Below are 20883 nucleotides of genomic sequence, written 5' to 3' on the forward strand. Positions count from 1 at the left end.
TAAAATTTTTCATACAAACTAATTGAATAGACTGAAGTAGACACTTATAATAAGTGTTTAAAAAGTGTACAAAATCTTTCTTCAGATGAACCTGAAAATTGAGGCCAAAATGGGCCCTTACCGGACTTACTCTTTTAAACAATATGTTTTATAACTGATTAAGAAGAGAAATACGCATATATATCAAAACAGAATTAGTTTAAATAGTATTTATCAATGAAAAATTTCAAGATAAAATATTACCATGTTAAATGAAGTTTAAATATGGGATAATGAAAGACGTTTGGAAAAACTTATTTAAATCCGTCTCCCTTAAAACATACCCATACTTTATAATCAGTTTAAGCCAGGATGGAAATACAAATCGCGCCCAACAACACTGAGGAACCAATTGTTCAGAAAAGATAAAACAAATCTCCGCGCGACTTTGCCGCCTCTGTATGGCAGATTTTGTAAAATGTCTACACCATTATAAACATCAATAATAATGTTTTAAGGACGCCATCACGAGTTTGTTGACCGGTAAGGCGTATCCTTTTCATAGATGGCAACAGATATGTTCCAATTGTCGTCACTAAAATCCCGTCCACTTTTCCCCGAATTTGACCTACCGAATTAGACTTACCACCGGGTTTGTACTAACATGAGCAAAATGACTGGTGCAAAAAGCTGGACGAAAGATACCAAAGGGACAGTCAAACTCATAAATCTAAAACAAACTGACAACGTCATGGCTAAAAATGAAAAGACAAACAAACAACAGCACACACGACACAGCATAGAAAACTCAAGAATAAACAACACGAACCCCACCAAAAAACTAGGTGATCTCAGGTGCTCCGGAAGGGTTAGCAGATCCTGCTCCACATGTGGCACCCGTCGTGTTGCTTATGTGATATCAAATCCGGTAAATAGTCTAATTCGGTAGGTCACATTCATGAAAGGGAAGGGGATTGTAGTTACGACGTAAGGAACATATCCGATATCATTTGTGAAACGGTTATTCCATAACGGTCAACCAACTCGTGATGGCGTCCGTAAAATTTACGAAGGAATGATTTCATCTACACCATTTGGAACTCTTGGTTTAATAGCTTCCTTGTAAGCAGCGATCCTCTATCAAGAAAATCATGATAGGAAATGCAAGCACGGGAATATCGTATCAATTGGGAGATATATACCCCGTATGCAGGTGCTGCTGGAATGTTGCTACTTAGAAATGGAAAGTTCACAATTGGAAAGCTGAAATCATCTCTTTTGTCGTAAAGTTTTATTTTCAACCGACCCTCAATTTCTAGATGTAAGTCAAGATATGAGGCCGACTTAACTGTATCTGTAGTATCTTTTATCTGTAGCTCGATTGGATATATGCGTTCCACATAGTCACCAAATTTTGAATTATTTAGTGAAAGAACATCATCTATATAGCGAAAAGTAGAGTTAAAGGATATTGATAACTTCTTATCTTTCTTCCTAAGAAGTTCCTGCATGAAGTCAGCCTCATAATAATAAAGAAACAAGTTGGCAAGTAGAGTGGCACAGTTTGTTCCCATTGGAATACCGACAGTCTGTTGAAAAACACGTCCTCCGAACGTAACAAATATGTTGTCAATTAAGAAATCAAGCATCTTGATAATATCAGTTTCAGAGAATTTTTTGTTCGAATCAGAGTGATCCTTTACAAAGTAGGATTTATCCCTCCCTAAGACAAGATACTTGTATCTACGTTGGCCATTCTTTCTAACGAAGCAAAGCAATACCAACTCGTGGAGCACTTGGAAGACCCAGCAATATACCGTTGTTTGTAAGGACACTTATGTAGTTTAGGTATCCAATACAGTGATGGCAGATCTAGTTCTTCATCTTTGGTTGAAATTCCAAAGGAACACAGAACAGACCTATGATTATCCAGGATTTCCTCTTTGGTAAGTGTCGTGAGGGTATATGTTGAGTTTCCAAGTGAATTGTCAATACCTAATTCGTTTATCAAGCAGTTAATGTAATGAGTTTTACACACAAAAACGATGTTGTTTGGGGCTTTATCTGCAACATGTGGTGCAAGATCTGCTTACACTTCCGGAGCACCTTAGTTTAAGTGGGCGCTTGTTACTCAGTTTTTTGTTTTCTATTTTGTGTTGTTTGTATGTTTGTCTTTTTTAAAGCCATGGCGCAGTCAGTGTATTTTCGACTTATGAGTTTGAATTTCCCTTAGGTATCCTTTGCTTATATTATTTTCAAGAAGATGTGACAAAAACTTCCTAGTAAACAACCTAGAATAAAAACTTTAACCTGACAGCGGAACTACGAACGGACACACATACCGAAAATTATAATGCGCTTCTATAATAAGTGGGTTAAAACAATCAACAATCAAGAATCTACTTTTTACCGATGAAAATCTGGAGAAAAAAAATCTTACGCTTAGTTTTGTGTGGAGAATACAACGTAGTTCGGAATAACGAGGCGAAGTGAACGATTCACCTTGTGCTATGCATTCATTGATACTAACAATCATAATGAACAATCTAGAGTTATAAAGAAATTGTCCAATGAATGCATATAGCAAATGCGCACATTTGAATATCTGTTTTACCTTTCATAAAATTCTTTATTATAAATAATATAATCCAAATATCAAAGAAGTTAAAGAAACGTACTGCATATAATGAATGATGCGGCGTTTTAACACCTTACACATGTTTATATTCCAATATCAAGACTGATATGCCGTTCTTTGACTTTATCACACTTTGCATACAACGATATGACATTATTTCACCTTGCATAATATGGAATGGCATTATCATGCCTAGCATATCACGATATGACATTACCTCGCCTTGCGTAGAATGATATGGCATTATATCACCTTTCATACAATGCTATGGCATGATCTTGCCTTTCATACAATGATATGACATTATCTCACCTTTTATACAATGATATGACATTATCTCGCCTTGCATAGAATGATATGACATTATCTCGTCTTCCATACAATGATATGGCATTATCTCTCCTTGCATAGAATGATATGACATTATCTCGCCTTGTATACAATGATATGGCATTATCTCGACTTGCATAGAATGATATGACATTATCTCGCCTTGCATACAATGATATAGCATTATCTCGCCTTGCATAATATGGAATGGCATCATCATGCTTAGCATATCACGATATGACATTACCTCGCCTTGCGTAGAATGATATGGCATTATCTCGCCATGCATACGATGATATGGCATTATCTCGACTTGCATAGAATGATATGACATTATCTCGCCTTGTGTACAATGAAATGGCATTATCTCGCCTTGCATACAATGATATGGCATTATCTCGACTTGCATAGAATGATATGACATTATTTCGCCTTACATACAATGATATAACATTATCTCGCCTTGCATAGAATGCTATGACATTATCTCGCCTTGCAAACAATGATACGGCATTATCTCGCCTTGCATAGAATGATATAACATTATCTCGCCTTGCATAGAATGATATGACATTATGTCGTCTTGCATAGAATGATATGACATTTCTCGCCTTGAATATAATGATATGACATTATCTAGCATTGAGTACCTTGCATCGTTTAAATCCTTCGAATACATTAATATTGCTATGGAGAAGCGAAATGTAGTTTCTTTCGTATATATCATAGAAATAACGTTTATACAATAAGCTTTTCGATCCAGCCACTTTTTTCAGTTTCTCACCCACCGCCATGCTAGGATGAAAACAATGCCTGAAAAAATTCCTCCAATTCCACCTACAATACATAGCCCAAATGAATAGTGAAAGTTGGACGGATCCAACATAATGCCACCAGAAGAAATTGCTGCGAAGACTATTGTTCCGATCAAGGCATGTCCTCCTGAAAAAAAATAACATATTTGTTAAACTGACTAGTTATTGATTTCCAAGTTAATATTACCTTGTATCTAGTATGACGGGAAATGCAAGTTTCAAGTTGTAATTGTTTCTATGATGGCCGACTTTCTGGTATTCTCAACGTCAATAAATGGCTCATTTCTCAATAACTCTCAATGATATAAATTTTGATTTGAATTGAATTAAACTAATATAAAGCAAATCCCAGAGTGTCAAATTTAATGGCTTGGACGTGTTCTGACCTGTAAGTACTTAAAGTGGTTCATCAAACTACAGGGGGATAACTCTGTAAAAATCAGCTGAACGTTTTAATCAGGTTCTACTCTTAAGAAGATATGAAGCTTCTCAATGATCAAAATTAGTGTTTGTCAAACTGCCATATATCCAATGAATTTTTTCCGATAAAGTGTGTAGTTCAAGTTTTTCGAAATCAATATATTTTTCTATAAGTAAATATTTTGTCAAAATTTAATTCAGATTAAACGAGACAAATTAATTTTAGTCAAGGTGTTTGGCACAACCTTAAAGAAGAAAAATAAACCCATCTATTTCAACACAATCGCAACTTTTAGGCAACCGTTGTCATTTTTCACAACAGACATTGTATAAGAGATTGTGATTAGCTTTTATTGTGTCAACAAGTTAAGCGATATTACGGTCTCATTTGGTCTTGTTACCAACTAAAATCAACAAGTTTATTTTATATTTCAAACAGTGTAATGACCATTCTTCCATTTTTAATTCCTCAACCATGATATAGATTTTCAAAAATGTTACATTCAAGATGAATAAACCAATTTTTGATTCGAAACACGAATTGAATTATATTTTTTTACAATTTATCTATAATCGGAACGTACAAACATGAATTTCAATTTAAATTTGATCGAACTATTGGTTATATATAGTTTATAGACGGAACCGTCCGAGCATAAACATAAAAGAATATAGGGAAATACCTGTTGTATCAAAGTAAGGGAGTTTAGTTATGACGAAAACCGTAATATAGATTTTTGCGACTTACTGATTTTCCGTCTTGTGAAATTAAAGCAAATATAAAACATTTGTCAAAGGAAGTTCATTAATCACGAAAATGTTGAGAAAAAAAGCGTAGGATAGTTGTTATAAGCCATTCTGATAATATTGTGTATCTTGTATTAAGTTTTCTTCCTTAGTCAAGAAAGGTAGAACTGAGACTCTGGTAAATATCAAAACGATTGAATACAAAATGAATAAGAACATGTGCACTCTTCACCTCGCCAATGACGATAATATAATGAAAACAAGACTGTTCTCAATGTTCGTAATGACACCTACAGTAGACGCATTACAAGGTTACGCTGATGAACAGGGTAAGCTTACACTTTTTAAACCTCAACCTTGCTTAAAATTGGCTACAAAACCTAACAATCATCATATAAAATGACTAAAAACTGCATTTTGCTATTTTTTGTATATCGAAGTTGTCTTTCTTTTTTATATATGAGCTTTGTCGACAGAATGTATATATATCATTTTGTTTACCTTTTTTGACATAGTTGTATGTTTTATAATAATTCAGATCATAACACAATGTTGACTGCTGTATCCCAATTTTTGACATTTTTACCAATTTTATATATATAAGAAGATGTGGTATGAGTGCCAATGAGACAACTCTCCATCAAAGTCAAAATTTGTAAAAAGTAAACCATTATAGGTCAATGTACGGCCTCCAACACGGAGCCTTGGCTAACACCGAACAGCATGCTATAAAGGGCCCCAAAAAAGACTAGTGTAAAACCATTCAAACAGGATAACTAACGGTCTTATCTATATAAAAAAAAACGAGAAACGCGAAACACTTATGAACCACATCAGCAAACGACAACTCATGAACAAAAGGTTCCTGACTTAGGACAGGTGCACACAAATGCAGCCGGTTTAAACGTTTTAACAGGCGCCAATCTTCACCCTTACCTGGATTACAACACTACTAAATAGACAGACACACCATAAAATATCAAGTGAAATGGCTTACCTCGATCAAAAAGAATCTTAACAAAACAAGCAAACATACACTGAACGAATAAGTATGATTTATGTAAAACAATGTCAAAAAGATAACTATTACCTGGGACAAAATGGTGTTAAATGATAACGTACACAGGTTACTTTAAATATAATAATTTTGTTGTTTGGAGTACGGAAATATTTTTTTACAAAATTATTTTGTTGTTCATAGTACGAGAACAGACGTGAAAATTTATAGTTATATTAAACACTTATCAAAGGTGGTACATATAAAAACTAGTGATACGAGATATGACACAAAAACAAGCACCATTGAATAACAAAAATGCATTACAGATTGTGTCAACAGGTCAAATCAACACGAAATTACTGAAATAACCGAAAACTAGTTAGAAGCAAAAAAACATTTAATAATAAAAAATCATGCATCAGGGACTAAAATCATTCAAATCACATCCCAGAGATTTAGTGTTTTAACTCCATGTACAGTCAAAGAAGACATGACTTGTGCAATACCAAAATATATCTGTTTGTTTTGCTCTCATATGTTAGTCAATATAATGGAATTCTATGCGACTTTCATAGAAGTAATAGGTTTAGTTACCTATAAAACCAGGTTTAATCCACCATTTTCCACATAAGTACCAAGTCAGGAATATGAAAGTTGTTTTCCATTCGTTGGATGTGTTTGGGTTTTAATGTTTGCTATTTGATAAGGGACTTTCCGTTTCAATTTTTCCTTGTCGTTTGATATTTTTGTTATATTGAATTTCACATTGACATAATTTTCAATGAAGTTATTAATATTTACCTGCCATGAAGTTGAGTAAGCCTATAACAACAAACATAATTCCCTTTTCAGTGAGTACAAACATCTCATATAAAGCACATACTAAAGCTGCGACAAAGGCTACCAGTGCAAAGATTTCCAGAACTCCGGCAGCTGTAAATTGAGCGTCACGTACTGGTGCATCTGCGATATTGTATTATAAAAATAAGGCTAATAAATATGTGTGTTAGTATATCATCGGCAAAAACACGGGAATATCGGCACACAGTTTTTCCTGTTTTGCTTCTTTTGTACCTTTAATATATGACGATAATTTGCAAATTTGTCAATTTTCACCTCGAGATGGCCAAATAAAGCTTAATAGAAGCATTATGAGGCATTCAAAAATTCGACAGTAAGAAAACCTTATACACAAGCATTTCTTTTATATATCATAACAGCAAGTCATTTGATGGTTTTATTCCAATTTCTCTTTAACATCCCCTAATATACCAAAGGTCCTTTAATATACAAACAAACTATTTTATGTCATCACTGAACCTAGTTAGTCTGCTAGGTATTGGGTCTTATAATAACACGCTTTATGTTATTGTAGTAATACCTTCATGCAACTAGATTTAATTACAAGAATAAGCATAAACGTATGTTGTGATGCATTTGTTTTCTATTATTAGATTGATAACATATCGATCACGGGAAGGAAGCCATTTATTAAAAAATGTGTAGCTGTGTTGCTTTTCAAAAACATTTTCTTCACCGACAATTTCAAAACTTGTCATTCTTATCTTATGAAATAACATATGTCAATTTGGGCCCACCAACTCGTGTAACCTTTTATTTCATTAAAAGAGATAGCTGACACTCTGCTTCTATAATACAAGAAAATTATTCAAACTAAATAAGAATTATTGAAGCACATGAACTCAATTTTCCATACTGTTAATCATACAAAACAATAAAATACCAATTCAAGATGCAAAATCCTACCTTTTTCTCATAGTATAGCGTACGCAATGTGAACAGTACATTTTTAATCAGTAAAAACTGATATCAGTCCGACAGTCTACCAGAGACTAAAGGACATTGTAAGCAACTATAGGGTAGTCAACAATGCACAAAACCCATCGTTTAAGTCAGCTATAAAAGGCCACAGCATTAAAGAATATTGAAAATAGCATCACAAAATAAGAACAAACTATATTAACCAAATGAAAAAGACTAAACTCATTACCTTATTTTTGAACCCTCAAAAAATAAAAGGACAACACAGAGTCTTCAGCGATACTGAGCCATTTACAACTAGTAAATAAAACATGTATTCCCTTAATAAGATTTCAATCAGTACAACCAACGGTGTGTAAATACGTCATAATAATACAAAAAAGTTAGTATCGACTGGATGTAAGGTTTAAGTTTATTTCTTTTTTCTATCAGCTCATAGACATAGTATTGTAATGTGACCGTGACGTCAACAATGGTTGTTTATGATTAACTTCTTAAAAAATGGAATTTTGAATTAAATTATAAGAAATAACTGTAATATTTTGTCTGCCTATTCGAAATAATCTCAAAAATGTGTTCCACACTTTTAAATTACCGTTACAGGGATTATTCATTTTTTTTTTTCTACAATAAATATTAAAGTCATTCCTAAAATGAATAAAAATTAAGACAAGACTACAAATAAAAACAATATTTAAATATCATACTACAGCGTTAATTGTATAGCCTTTTAGGATAAAATGATTCGAATAATCAATAAGTTTACATGGATCAGATATTCATTTACTGGATCTTTTGTCATCAAGCGTATGATAAATGATTTGAATTACTGACATTATCATTGTGTAATAAAATACATATAACATGTATAGTACATGACATGAATACTTGATGCGATATCACCGATATCGACATATTACATTTTTGAAAAACAACCACGCATAACCTTGTTATTTTAGGTTCATAAGTGCATATTTGTATAGCTTAAGTCGATTACAAAAATATTTAACTACAATATTGAAATTAATATTTAACTACAATATTGAAATTAAATATTTAACTACAATATTGAAATTAAATATATAACATTTATTTTCATCACTCAGTCACTTTGACTTGCTTTTCTCAGCAAAGAATGCATATTTAAAATTAAGAAACTTCTGCATATGTGGTGAACGGAACGATGAAATCTGTCAAGAAAATAAAGACATACCTGTAAAATATTTACAGACTTCTACTCCATTGGATTGAAAACATGATTTCCATAATCCCATATGAACTAAATCTCCAATTGTATACCAATATGTAGTTGAAAATCCTATTATATGCAGAATGAATGATACAGTGGTAATAATACTTCCCCCAATAATCATCGGTGGAATAGTAGCTAAGGTATCCGCCATCATCAACTATAAGTCGTCTGTAGTGTTTGAACTCGGTAATGTCTAACGGTAACACGTATAAAGTGGTGTTATAGAATTATGTTCTTTATTGCATACGTGATATTTCTAATTTTCAATCTTTTGTTTTATAGTAAGTAAGTCGAGAGATGACGTTTAAGGACATGGTTCGGATACGCACACCTTCCTAGAAAGGCACTGAGTGCTTTTTAAAATTATTAATTACGTCAGATTTAGGTTTTGTATTTCATTTTTATTAATTTCCTAATAACCAGGAAATCTTTCTGGTTCGTTGGTTTTCATAGTAATTGTCACGCCGTTGTGGTCACTGAACGGGAAATAAACGGTATTTGAATTATTTAATCTACAATCGATATTCTCACTAGTGAATATTTAATATATTCACGAGTATGATTATCCCTTGAAAATGAGTATTGCTTTTTGTTTGGATCTATCTAATGTCTTATTTGGACAACAGTTAAAATCTCCCATAACATATAGTTCACGACCACATTTTTTATACTTGATTAACGTATCAAAAAACATGAAGAAGTCTGTTCTTTCTATGCTATAATAAGGGGCGTAGACATTAAAATTCGAACAATTTCGTTTGAGTCTAATTTAAATTCAACCATCAATTTCCTTCCTCTGCAGCTCTATATTTGTCATTAACGTTAATATATTTACTTGGTGTTACTGAAATCGATATCTCGTAAAAGGCGGAAGTCCCGTTACACCAAAAACTTAACCCTTCCCATTGTGTACCCTATTAATTTCTACCAATGTTTAACAATAAGATTGTTTTTGAAAACATATAAAATCCAAATTTTTTTATTCTAATACCATTGAAACAATGCATTCCTTTTTTGACATATCTTCAATATCGTTTGCTTTAATTCAAACTAAGATACTTTATGAAAGGATTCATGTATTTAAGGTGATTATGGGAAAATGGTATTTTCGTGGTTAGCATACAAAGATCTAGAAAATTTAGACTTTGTTGAAAATTTCTCAATTCGTAGTTCACCTTTACCTATGAAATTAACGAAAATTGGTTTTCTTCAAAGACTAATATATCCACAGTAAATACGTATTGAATAATAACAAAACTGGAGTTTTAACTAAAAAAATCACACAAACACAAATAAAATCTGACGTAATTTATAATTTTAAAAAGCACTCACTGACTTTCTAGGAAGGTTTCACTTGTAACCGTGTGCGTATCCGAACCATGTCCATTAAACGTCATATTTCGACTTACTTACTATAAAACAAAAGATTGAAAATTAGAAAATCCCTTATGCAATAACGAACATGATTCTATAAAACCACATAATACGTGTTATCGTTAGACATTAGCGAGTGTAAACTACTAATATTTGATTATGGTGGATACCTTCGCTACTATTCCACCAATGATTATTGAGGGAAGTATTATTACCACTGTGTCATTCATTCTGCATATAATAGGATTTTCAACTACATATTGGTATACAATTGGAGATTTAGTTAATGGGATTATGGAAATCATGTTTTCAATCAAATGGAGTAGAAGTTTGTAACTATTTTACAGGTATGTCTTTTTTTTTCTTTACAGATTTCATCGTTCCTCTCACCCCAGATGCTGGAGTTTCTAAATTTAAAATATTAATTCTTAGCTGAGAAAAAGCAAGTCAAAGTAACTGTGTGATGAACATACATGTTTTATATTTAATTTCAATATTGTAGTCAAATATTTTTGTAATAGACTTAAGCTATACAAATATGCACTCATTAACCTAAAAAAAACCAAGATATGCGTGGTATAACTATCTTCTACATTTACCACTTTTTATAATAAAAACCTGGATAAAACAGTTATTTGTGGTGTTAGTACTTTTTAATTCTGTTTCAAAAGTTAAAGCCAAATAGTACCATGACCAACTTCCAACGGAGCTTGTTTATGCCCACCCTCATTTTACACCAAATTTATAAAATTTTGAAAGTCATTTCGAATAATTCTTTAGAAAATATTTCAATAGTTTTCAAAATTTATATTGTAAATATACACACAGCATTACCTAATGCAAGGAAAATGTAATAGTACCGTTTTCCTTATATTACTGTTGTCTTTATCTAAATTCCAGTCGTCTGATAGTCGTAATCTTTTTTATCTTCAATGACCTCAAATATATAAGTATCCGTCGAAATAATTGTATGTCATCACTGAACCTAGTAAGTTTGTTAGGTATTGAGTCTTAACAAAGTTAACACGCTTTATGTTATCGTAGTGAGACCATCATCACAACTACATCATAATACAAGTATAAGCATGACCGTATGTTGTAATGCATTTGTTTTCTATTGTTAGATTTAAACATATCGGTCTCTGTAAGGAAAACCTGTATCCCAATATGTGTTGCTGTGTTGATATTCCAAAACATTTACTTCACTGACAATTTCAAAGATCATCTTTTTTCTTTTTCTTTTTAAAGAACAAGTGTGACATTGGGCTCACCAATTATCGTACCCTTTATCTCATTAAAAGTGACCGAAAGTTGAGACTTTGCTTCTATATACTTGAATTACTATTCTAACTTCATAATATTGGATTTCCTGAGGCACAGGCATTCAATTTCCTGTTAATCAAATATACCATGAAATACCTTTACAAGATCCGAAGTCATTCATTCTCCTGATAGTATAACGTACACACATGTTGCAATCGAGACAACTATTAATCAGAAACTACAGGAAATTGTTAACAAATGAAAAACAAATATGACATCTTCAGCTAATGACAACCATTGCATACTCCTCACGTGGGTGAACACATACTACGGAATACGACTTGAGTGACACGAGTGTGTAACTAGTCAACCCTAATCATACTTATGATAGAGGTTATAGGATAACAAAATCAACAAAACTTTATTAAAGAACTGTATAAACCAAATGAAAAAAACTCATCACATTCGTTTGAATCACTCAAAAAAAAAAAAGGACAACAATGACAAGAGTAACCAGCGTTATTGAGCCAATGACAAATAATGATTAAAACATGCATACCATTACCTAGATTTCAATCAGTACACAACTCACGGACTTTGTGTAAATATGTCATAATAATACCACAATGCAAGTATCGACAGGATGGAGGGCAATATTAATTACGGGAACAGTCAAACTGTAAAATGAAAAATTGCATCTATGAAATGATCAATAATTCAGTAACAATATACCAGTAATATGCATGGAATAATCATTGTCGGGTTTGCTCGTTATTTTTATGAATTTAACACTAGTTTATAAATGATTAAGATAAGTAAAATGAGAACAATAAATTCGATACATTTCACGAGAGTGACCTTCATCATCAAGCGTATAATTAATGATTTGAAATACTGACAATATCATTGTTCAATAAGATATAAAAAAGTATGATTGATAATGAGACCAAATGACACAGAAATTAACAGCTAAAGGTCACTGTACGGCCTTCAACAGTGAGCAATACCCATACCACATAGTCAGTTTCAAAAGGCTCCGAAACGAGAAAACTAACGGTCTAATTTATGTACAAGAAAAAGAAATATTTAATAAATAAACAAACGACAACCACCGAATTACATATGCATATGATACATTACATATACTTGTTGTGATAACACGCATAATATCAAACTCGATAATGTCAAACAGCAACACGTAGTATGTGGTTTTTAAATTATGTTCGTAGTTGTATAAGTGATATTTTTAATTTGCAATCCATTGTTTTATAGTAAGTATGTGTATTGAACATGGTTGTGAAACGCAAACGGATAAAGGTGTGTAAAATTCCTAGAAAGACACTGAGTGTAAGATTAGAAATTACGTTTGATTTTGTTTTTGTGATATTGAGTTAATATGATTTTTTTTTCAATTATCTCTACATATTAGCGTTGGATAAATAAGTATTCTTGGGAAATTAGAAAACGATAACTTGAGTTTTCGTAAATTTGATGTGTAAAGAATACAGGTTTAACATTCATATGAAGGCAGTTAGTGCTTTGTAAAATTACGTACAAATGTAAGACTTAATTTTTGTGTTTGTGTGATTTTTAAGTTAAAACTTAATTTTGTTTCGTTATTCAATAGTTTTTACTGTTGATATATTAGACTTCGTTGCAACCCAATGTTTAACATTTCATGGGTAAAGATGATCTAGGAAATGTACGATTGAGACATTTTCAACGAAGTCTAAATTTTTTAGACCTTTGTATGGTAACTTTATCAATAGTAGACCACGAACTGCATATATCTACAAAAATTCAATTTTCCCTGAAACAACTTGAATATAGGAATCCGTTGATAATGTATGTCTATTACAATTTATCTTAGTTTGACAAACACTATTGGAGATTAAAAAAAAGGGAATGCATTGATTTATTGGTGTAAAAGAAGAAATTTGGATTTTCGATGTTTGCAAAAATATAATTGTTTAACCTTGGTGGAAATAATAGAGTACAAAATTGGGATGAGTGAAGTTTAAAGTGTTACAGGACTTCTGCTTTTAAAGAGATAGCAATTTGTGGAAAACCAAATTACGACATTAACATTCTATGACCATGATGGAGTGACAATATTAAAAGAAAAACTACGATTTTGAAAGAGGTCATTGTTATTAGAAAATTAATATACGTGAAATAAAAACCAACTAGAGGTTCTAAAGAGCCTGTGGCGCTCACCTTTGTCTATATATATATGCATATGTAAAAGGCCTCAGTAAACCCAAAATTTTCTCCTCGTTGAATATGTTTCAAATTTACACCAATGAATAGGTATGTCTCAATATATGCATTGTTTATTTTCTTTGGTTACATCTTCTGACATCAGACTCGGACTTCTCTTGAACTGAATTGTAATGTGCGTATTATTAGGAGTTTACTTTTCTACATTGGTTAGAGGTATAGGGGGAGGGTTGAGATCTCACAAACATGTTTAACCCCGCCGCATTTTTGCGACTGTCCCAAGTCAGGAGCCTCTGGCCTTTGTTATTCTTGTATTATTTTAATTTTAGTTTCTTGTGTACAATTTGGAAATTAGTATGGCGTTCATTATCACTGGACTAGTATATATTTGTTTAGGGGCCAGCTGAAGGACGCCTCCGGGTGCGGGAATTTCTCGCTACATTGAAGACCTGTTGGTGACCCTCTGCTGTTGTTTTTTTTATTTGATCGGGTTGTTGTCTCTTTGACACATTCCCCATTTCCATTCTCAATTTTATGTTCTGGCCAAGTTTAAACAAAATTTACCATTTAGTTCTATTTTTAGAACTGATTGAATATGGTCACTTTCGGCCATCATTTAAGCCAGTCCTATATCAATATTTAATATAAGGAAATTCACTGCCTTAGATATGACTAACTATTTGATTGTACTATGGTATCATATTCTAAAGTAAATATGAACTATAGTTGGTATATGTGATATTTTTTACTGAAATGTAAGGTGGGAACTAACAGATACATGCAAAACTTTGGTAAGTCTCATTTGACACTTTTTATATATAAATTCATGTGGGAAAATATTTTGTCGTTTAATTTGCCTATAAAAATAGTCGAACACATATCAGTCATATTTTTTGAATGGCAACTTTTTATCAATTTTCACCGTTTCAATTTTATAAATATTTTGACCAAAGTGACCTACAAGTAGTGTATTATGAAGAAAATAACAAATATTAACATCTATAAACCCTCATAGACATAACTTATGGCATAAAAGTTCAAAATGTTGCTTTATACAATAAATATATATATATATATATAATGATTCCATTGCTCATTTCAAATAGCTTGTATGTGACACATCCTTCTTCCACCTATGTATTAATTAAGTAACAATAGGCCCAAACATAAATATAGTGCAAAATGACATTGCATCACAATGACATTGTTTCATTTCCTTGGACAACAACCGCTCCGTTAATTTTTTTTTACATGTTTACACCAAAAAGGACAGAATCCTTCACTTTCAAAATACTTTCTGTGTGCTAATGTGAGTAAATTGTTAGCTTTAGCTTGTCTTTTGATAGTAGTTGAGATATTATCTACAAGAGCACAACCTGCAGTAGGCTGAGTTATAATTGCTAGGACTTGAATCTGAAGACTTTAGATTTTGATTTGACAAGCTTCATCGACTTTTGAAATTGCATCCATATGATGATCATAAGACTTTGGTAAGACTGCTGAATTTGTAATTCAATATATCATATTTTGCAAACGGCTTTTCTTTCAAGTCGGCGTGTCCCTTTTTTGCATTATTCAAATCTGCGACATGTCTGCTCAAGAAGAGGGGGGCTTCAATACTCAATTGATAGGAGGTACCGCTGGGTTTCTGTTACCCCATCCTTTTCATATAATTTAGATTTTCATGTTACCTTTTCCTATATTGTCTGGGTATCATGGGGTGTGTAATGTAGAACATGTAGAAGTGGAATAACAAAATGCCAAAAATTAACATTAACATTAACCCCAATAAAGATGACTGACTAAGTTATGAAAACTTTATTGACCTTATCATATATTGCTGATAGTTGTTTCCCCACCTATTCTCAAATTGTAAGCTCGGAAAATGATGACCTATTCCAGCGGCACGTCCTATAACTTTGTATATAGGAAGTGACAAACCCAGCCTCAACCCCGATCCTCTCTGCTTGCGAAGAGATCTGATCTAAATATTTCACTTCCCAAGAGAAGGACAAAATGCAAATATCTCAACATTTCTTTTATATGCAGTTCAAAAGTTTTCATGGTCTCAGTAGAATTAGTAGGTTAAAATATAACAGTTTGTTTTTTTAATTACATGTATCTGCTCTAAAGACTATACCCTATAGTCTTTTATATATATCTAGTTCAGTAATTAGTTTTTGTTTTTTATCATAAAGATTGTATTCATAAGATATTGTAACCTGATAAGCGATATCTGTCACAGTGTGTGTTTGCATGCAAATTCCTTTGACCGTTCTTAGAAACTACAAACCAAGGCTTTGTGGGTATTTAAAGCTTTTTTGAAAACAAAATCTATACTGTTTGATGCATTTTCACTTCCATCACATTTCAACTTCTTGTTAAATATCAAATGCAAATGGTATATTGTAGTGATCAACAGCTCACAGTTCCAATAGGATGAAACATTTTTAGATTGCTGTCTCATTGATATGAATAGTTATCAAAGGTACCAGGATTATAATTTAGTACGCCAGACGCGCGTTTCGTCTACATAAAACTCATCAGTGACGCTCATATCAAAATATGTATAACGCCAAACAAGTACAAAGTTAACGAGCATTGAGGATCCAAAATTCCAAAATGTTGTGCCAAATACATGTACGGCTAAGGTAATAGATGCCTTGGATAAGGAAATCCATAGTTTTTCGAAAATTCAGAGTTTTGTAAAAAGGAAATTTATAAAAATGACCACATTATTGATATTCATTTCAACACCGAAGTGTTGACTACTGGGCTGGTGATACCCTCGGTGACGAAACGTCCACCAGCAGTGGCATCGACCAAGTGGTGTTATGAACCCTGTTATTTCTTCCATCTGCACAAGCATTCTAATGAACAAGTATACATCATTCATGTTGTTGTTAAGGGGAATATAGCCTCTGTGTGCGCTATTTTATCGATGTGTTGCAGACCAATTATAGGCCTTGGGTTGTTTTCTGCTCTTACGTCGGGTTGCTGTCTATTAAACACAATCCCTGTTTCCATTTTAGATTCCACATTAAAAAAAAAAACAGAAATTAAGCTCGAAAGAAGAATGTATGGTTTTTTTCAGGTTTCCAAAGTGAAAAAAATAGGATACAGAGTGTAGCTCTATTGTTTTCTTCTTAAAACATTAAATAATTGAGTTCCAAAGTAGTCAAATGACACTTTAATTTATCCCCGGTATATTGTGGAAATCTGAAAGTAATGCATTTTATTTGAATCTCATTATTTAAATTACATTACATTATTTCATAACAATGTGATATAATAATGCAATATAAATGGGTCAGTATATACGTAGCTTTTTACTTCAAAAAATACAATTTAAAGCTAAGGTTATAATATAAAAGTAAATTGTGATAGATCTAATCACAATTCTTATCAGCTTATGAAATAACACAGCCCTTAGAACTATCACAATATGTTCAACATGTTGACTGAATAAAGAATCCAAATGTCCTTCAAATAAATTCTTACACTTGAATTAATCTTTTCAATCTGAATGCACTAATTTTTCACATAGTTTTATCGTGTGAATGCTAAACATGTATATTGTTAAAATTGACTTTCTAACATTAGAATTTGTCATTTAAAATGTCTTATATTATTGCCCATCTTTGCATCTCTACAGAAAATTCAATCAACAATATCACAAATATGGCAACTATCTGTTGGGTAGGTAATTTCCATTGGCTTCATTTAACAATAAGTTGGATCATTTTTCTACAATTTTAACTTGTAAGATGTAAAGAAATCAGATTTTGTACATGTTCGATTGCCAATGAGACAACTATTAAGACCAGCATTCAAATGAATTGGATGTAAGCATGCAATTATAGACGATAGTGCAGCCTATCACAATAGGAAAAATCCATAATGTATTATAGTTAGCTACTGTAGTCTGTACTAGCCATGACAAATGTGAAATTTAGGATATTTATATTTTGCCACACACCTAAGTGGTTTTTTTTTTTAATTTATCACTTTTCAGTAAAGATATACACATGCAAAACCAATATGGTTTTCAAAAAAGAGGAAAATTCTTACTAGATTAATGGTGTCCAATCACAAGGAATTCCAGTGCTGATGGTTCCAAACCAGCTGTATAGAAAATTTTATGTAAATACTTCTCTGACATATCTTTGTTTTTCTTCAAAAATCTATTCTATGAATTGAAGTACAGTAACAGTTACTAGTTTTAAAAAACAAAATAATCAAGTAAGATATTTAGCTCATAAAATAGAATAACCAATATATCCTGTCAGGACAAAACACAATATAAATTGATACATATGCATTGTACACCTGATGGTGTACATTATGACAAGTTCAAACACTATGTGCATATTAATCTAATAACAGCATTCCTGTAACAAAACAATCTTGTGTCATGACTATACAAATTTACTGTTCAATTGCAAAAGCAGAAACAAACATAAAGGCAGTTTTGGTAGGAATGTTGAACTCTTGCAACAGTAATTCAATTCCATATGAATCTCTACTGTTAGCTGTCTGTAACTGTGATAAAGATATTCCATTTTTAATAAGTCTAATACATGTATCTCTGCTTACAGTTTTGTGTTGCACTAATATATCAGAAGAATTGCAACAATAATAGTATGTATATAAACATGTTTACAGTTATTTTTCATTTGTTGGTGAAATACATGTTGAAAAGACTGTACGTCTTCTGTGGCATTATGTGCACTGTATTCTAACCCAACATACATGAACTTTAAAATAAGAGTTGATTGTTTGTAATTAGATATAGGAAGATGTGGTGTGTGTGCCAATGAGACAACTCTCCATCCAAATAACAATAAATAAAAGTAAACTATTATAGATCAATGTACGGCCTTCAACACGGAGCCGTGGCTCACACCGAACAACAAGCTATAACGGGTCCCAAAATTACTAGTGTAAAACCATTCAAACGAGAAAACCAACGGTCTTCTCTATATAAAAAAAACGAAAAACGAGAAACACGTATAAACAAACGACAACTACTGTACATCAGATTCCTGACTTAGGACAGGTGCAAACGTTTGCAGCGGGATTAAACTTATTAATGGTACCAAACCTTCTCCCTTTTTCTGAAACAATAGCATAACATCACAACATAAAAAAACACACGATAAAATATCAATTGGCAGGCTTAACTCAATCAAAAAACGTAACGTAAATTAACACACTGTGAACGAATAAATTTCAAATATTTAACCCTTCGAAAATAATCACTTTTGAAAAAACAGTTTTAATAATACAGGTAAATTTTGAAGTTTATACAAATGTAGTACGAAGAAGTGAAAATTAGAAAATATTCCAAATAATCAAAGCTGGTATATAGACAAGATCCATATTAATATAAAATAACAAAAAAGCATTATAAACAGTATCAACAGGTCGAATTAACAAGAAAATACGATTTGAGAGTACTCGCAGTTACTGACAGCTAGTTAAAAGCCAAAAACAAAAAAAAACAAAAAACAATAATAAATCATGCATCAGAGACTAAAATCAACTAAACCACATCCCAGAGATTAAGTATTTTAACGTCATGAACAGTCTGAGAAGACATGACTTGTGCAATGCCAAAAATAAATGTATCGGCAGGTAGTAGGATAGTGAGGAGCGACTTCTATAGAGATAAAGAGATGTGTCTCTATATATCCCGCCTCAAAAGAAGATACAATTTAGTTTTGTTTTAATTTGCTAATGACAAAATCGATATTAGTGTCAATGTAAACTATATTCAGAGATCTAATTACAATATTGGTACGATAACTCTTACTTATAAGTTTGTTTAAAGGTTCGATGAGTTTACACGGATCACATATTGATTTCCTCGCTTTCAATATAAAATATTACCGTTAAATTTAGTATCTGAAATATCATTTTTAATAAGTGTTCTACAGGTACAGCCAAATTTACTACTGTATCTATGAAAGAATTTAGTAAAAGTTTTAAGTAATTTATGGTATTGAAATCCCTGACACAATAATTTCGCAGTGATGCATTTATTACGTTCTTTAAAAATTAATTGTCTACTTCATTTCAGGGGGAAATCATTTTAACTAATTTAAGTGTGTCAAGAAATCCAGAAGTAACATTACAAAATGAAGAAAATAAATTGAACTCCTTCAATTTTTTGACAGAATTGCCATGTCAAAATTACAATTGTTATGTTCAATAGGGATTGGATTTTGAATTGTTTTTAAGAATTCAATAAAATCTAATAATGCTTCCTAGTGGTATTTAGTATCCACTTCTTTTCCGTGTACATGCATTTTATTTTTAGCCAGACAGCAGGTTTTCCGATTTCTTTTGAGGCTTCAACTGAAATATGACGTTTAGGTAAAACGCAAGATTGATATAATTTCTTATCATGAACAGCTGCTACCTGAGTAATATCACTTATTCTAATTAATCTTGTGGTTTTAAGATAAAAAATGTAAATGATTCTGTGCCGTCCAATTTCAATGGCGATGGAATAGGTACAGCCGCAGTATATGATAATCCTATTGTCGCAATTCCTGATTGATGTGAAACAGATTCATGGTTATTAAATCGCTTTTCTTTCTCATTCCCTTTTTTCTTAAGTTCAGTCCTTTTTTTTCTTGAACTCACGACTTTGCCTCTTAATCCTTCTCTTGAGTTTTCTGTATCAAGTTTTTTGCAATACTTTTTGTATATTCTTCAGGTGAAAGAAGTGCAGCTTCATTCATCTGAAATATTATGATGTTATAAATACAGTTTAAATTTTTGATTACTGACACGAATGGTTGCACATTTGTGTGTGAGGCAAAGATATTGATTATTGATACTGATGCAAACAAAGCAAAATATATTATGTAGTAATATTTTAAAGGTAAATCTCGCAGTCGCTGTTAGTAAGAATCATATGATTATAAAAAAGCAAAAAGTTTGCTGCATGGTATACAGTAATTGTATATAAAGCCAATGTCAACATCCTCCATATCATATTCTTTTATACAGAAGACAGGACATAAAATAATTGATTAATAATTATTTCAACTTC

General features: G+C 32.0%; 1 protein-coding gene and 1 long non-coding RNA gene across 2 annotated transcripts; one reads left to right on the forward strand and one right to left on the reverse strand.

Annotated features, from left to right (window-relative positions):
* Positions 1-2599: 2599 nt before the first annotated feature.
* On the reverse strand, positions 2600-9238 carry LOC134701622 (uncharacterized). The gene is made up of 3 exons (XM_063562758.1): positions 8925-9238; positions 6731-6892; positions 2600-3889 (listed from the first exon to the last, which is right to left on the reverse strand). The coding sequence occupies exons 1-3, from the start codon at positions 9115-9117 to the stop codon at positions 3720-3722; spliced, it is 525 nt and encodes a 174-aa protein (XP_063418828.1). The 5' UTR covers positions 9118-9238; the 3' UTR covers positions 2600-3719.
* A 1336-nt stretch (positions 9239-10574) lies between these two features.
* Positions 10575-20088, forward strand: LOC134701598 (uncharacterized). Its single transcript, XR_010104153.1, has 3 exons — positions 10575-10684; positions 17836-17963; positions 19903-20088. It is a non-coding gene; the product is annotated as an uncharacterized LOC134701598 (long non-coding RNA).
* Positions 20089-20883: the final 795 nt, after the last annotated feature.

Source organism: Mytilus trossulus, unplaced genomic scaffold (genome assembly GCF_036588685.1).
Source record: "Mytilus trossulus isolate FHL-02 unplaced genomic scaffold, PNRI_Mtr1.1.1.hap1 h1tg000247l__unscaffolded, whole genome shotgun sequence".
Classification (NCBI taxonomy): domain Eukaryota; kingdom Metazoa; phylum Mollusca; class Bivalvia; order Mytilida; family Mytilidae; genus Mytilus; species Mytilus trossulus.

What these genes read in the sequence shown, in the direction of transcription:
- LOC134701622 (XM_063562758.1), bottom strand. Translation starts at nt 9,117, where the DNA reads ATGATGGCGGATACCTTAGCTACTATTCCACCGATGATTATTGGGGGA. An exon ending in AGTCTGTAAATATTTTACAG is followed by an intron (nt 6,893 to 8,924) that starts GTATGTCTTTAT and finishes ACAATATCGCAG; the next exon opens with ATGCACCAGTACGTGACGCT. An exon ending in CTTACTCAACTTCATGGCAG is followed by an intron (nt 3,890 to 6,730) that starts GTAAATATTAAT and finishes ATTTTTTTTCAG; the next exon opens with GAGGACATGCCTTGATCGGA.